At 39.3% G+C, this 2412-nt stretch overlaps 1 protein-coding gene across 1 annotated transcript; it reads right to left on the reverse strand.

The window, feature by feature from the left end:
* Positions 1–1528: 1528 nt before the first annotated feature.
* On the reverse strand, positions 1529–2185 carry LOC112092526. Its single transcript, XM_024168953.1, has one exon. It carries the CDS (start codon positions 2183–2185, stop codon positions 1529–1531), a length of 657 nt encoding a protein of 218 aa, XP_024024721.1.
* Between the last annotated feature and the right edge of the window lie 227 nt (positions 2186–2412).

A 2412-nucleotide genomic window follows, 5' to 3' on the forward strand; every position in this document is an offset into this window, starting at 1 on the left:
CTTTTTGTATATGTATGAAAATAAGGCCCTCATAACTCAAATATACACATATATATATATATATATATATATATATATATTTCCCATGACCTTAACGATATGAGAATCCGAACCAGAATGGTGGACGTAAATTAAAACTAAGATAAATGCTAAATGCATTGACAAGTAATACGAGTTCAAATTATAATACATTTGCTGCTAGATTTTAAAGATCTAAACACAATCTATACAAGATCAAAAAACAATAATCTAGCTATAAATATGAAAATACCATAAAACTTATTTGAGATTTAGGCATACATTAGGAAGATTACCTATTCCGGTAGACAGCGAAAGGCGTCGTCCACGGTCGTCGGAATCCGCCAATGGGCGGCTAGAATCAATGGAGAACTTGGAAACATGATGAAGAATGGCAAGAGGTGCCTTGAGCTCCTCCCTATCTCTCCCTCTCTCCATCGTTCGGCCACACCCCAAAAGCCCCCACAAGCACACCAAAAACAAAAGAAAGGGTGCTGCCTTTCTTAAACCAAACCAATTGGGCACTAAGGACTTTTAACCAATATTCATTGGAGAGGATATATGGTCCAATGGGCTGACTAAATATTATGAGATAGAAGGAGTTCATATGCCTCAAGCGAGTTAATAAAACATGTGTCCATCCCATTATGGACCGATATTTAACATACATGCATGTGTTAATTCACATTAACACAGTTGTCCATAAGATGCTTTAATTAATTACAGAGTTAATTATTATGATTATAGAAGTCCACATAAAAATATTTCAACAATCTCCCACTTGGACGACATAATCATACAACAAACATTCACTCATCACAGTATAAGCATCAACTAAGAATCTCACATAATAAACACAAACCCAAAACAATCATATATAATAACGGATCAACAAGATACAATCATTATACATAATCAGGCATTAGAGATTCATCCAAGCATGATGACAACTTTAATATATGGATCAAAAACAATGATAGAGACTAACAACCAGATGTCTCTTTTCAACTTGTCACTTTGCCAACTAAAAAATGTGTCAACACAACATCACACATAAAGTGACAGATCCATGAATATGCATGTATTATTTGAGGCATAAGCAATCCTTATCAATAACAACATGTCACACATAAATGGCACATAAAGGAAGGGGTGCTAATGGAGATTCCTGCTCTGGATCCATGCGGCTTGCTTGGAATGCGCGGACATCTCCCCCTGACTTAGTGTCACTACCGGGTATTTTCTTCCAATTTGTTGGTTTCCCGTGTAGTTTCCAACAATTCTCCCGAGTATGCCACGCCTTCCTACAATGGTTACACCAAGGCATCTGCTTACCTCCACGCCTGTCTCCTTCCGAATCTGTGCCTCGAACCACAAGGGCAAATCCCTCGCCATCTATTTTTGGTTCGTCGATGTTCTTCAACATCACTTGCCGCCGTGCTTCTTCTCTACGCACTTCTGCAAACACTTCTCTTATCGTTGGCAAGGGTCTTTTCCCTAATATACGTCCTCAAACCTCATCAAGTTCTTTATTCAAATCAGCCAAGAACACAAATACCCGGCCTCTCTCAATCTTCTTTTTGTACCGAGCACTGTCATTCGAATTTTCCCATTGTTCATCTTCAAACATATCCAATTCCTGCCAAACTGTCATCATATCATTATAGTAGGCTGTTACCTCACAGTCACCTTGCTGCATCTTCCACATTCGAGTGTTTAATTCGAACAATTCTGAGTGGTTGTCCAAATCGGAATAAGTTTCCCGGACTGCCTCCCAGACATCACGAGTTGTCGGCAAGAACATGAAGGGCTTTCCAACAACGGGGTCCATCGAGTTGATTAGCCAGTCAGTCACCAAGGAATTTTCTGAACGCCACTGTCTGTATTTTGGATCATTGGTGGCTGGCGGTTTTACTTCGCCATTCAGGTGCCCGAGTTTCCCTTTGCCGTCGATCACCAGACGTACAAATTGAGACCACTCAAGGTAATTCTTTCCATTCAATTTTTGAATGGTGATTTGAAGGGAATGGTCAGAGAAAGAAACAGCAGGAAAAGGTAATTCTTTCCATTCAATTTGTGAATGGTGATTTGAGGGAATGGTCAGAGAAAGAAACAGCCGGAATTGGTTGTGAAACTGCCTCTGATGAAGTCGTACCACTAGTGGCATTTGAAGTGGCTGAACCAGAGCCAACCATGGTGGCTTTAAAATTCATAATCGAGCCCTAGGCTCTGATACCATATAGAAAATCACAGAGGCAGGAAAGAGAGAATTACTCTCTGATTCATCTTATTCATTCCAGAGAAAATAACACACATTTAAATAGAAAAAAAGAGCATACACGGCTAACTCTAGGATCCCTTATAATCAGGAATTTTATTCTATTACTTGTTTTT

This window comes from Morus notabilis, unplaced genomic scaffold (genome assembly GCF_000414095.1).
Source record: "Morus notabilis unplaced genomic scaffold, ASM41409v2 Scaffold1917, whole genome shotgun sequence".
Classification (NCBI taxonomy): domain Eukaryota; kingdom Viridiplantae; phylum Streptophyta; class Magnoliopsida; order Rosales; family Moraceae; genus Morus; species Morus notabilis.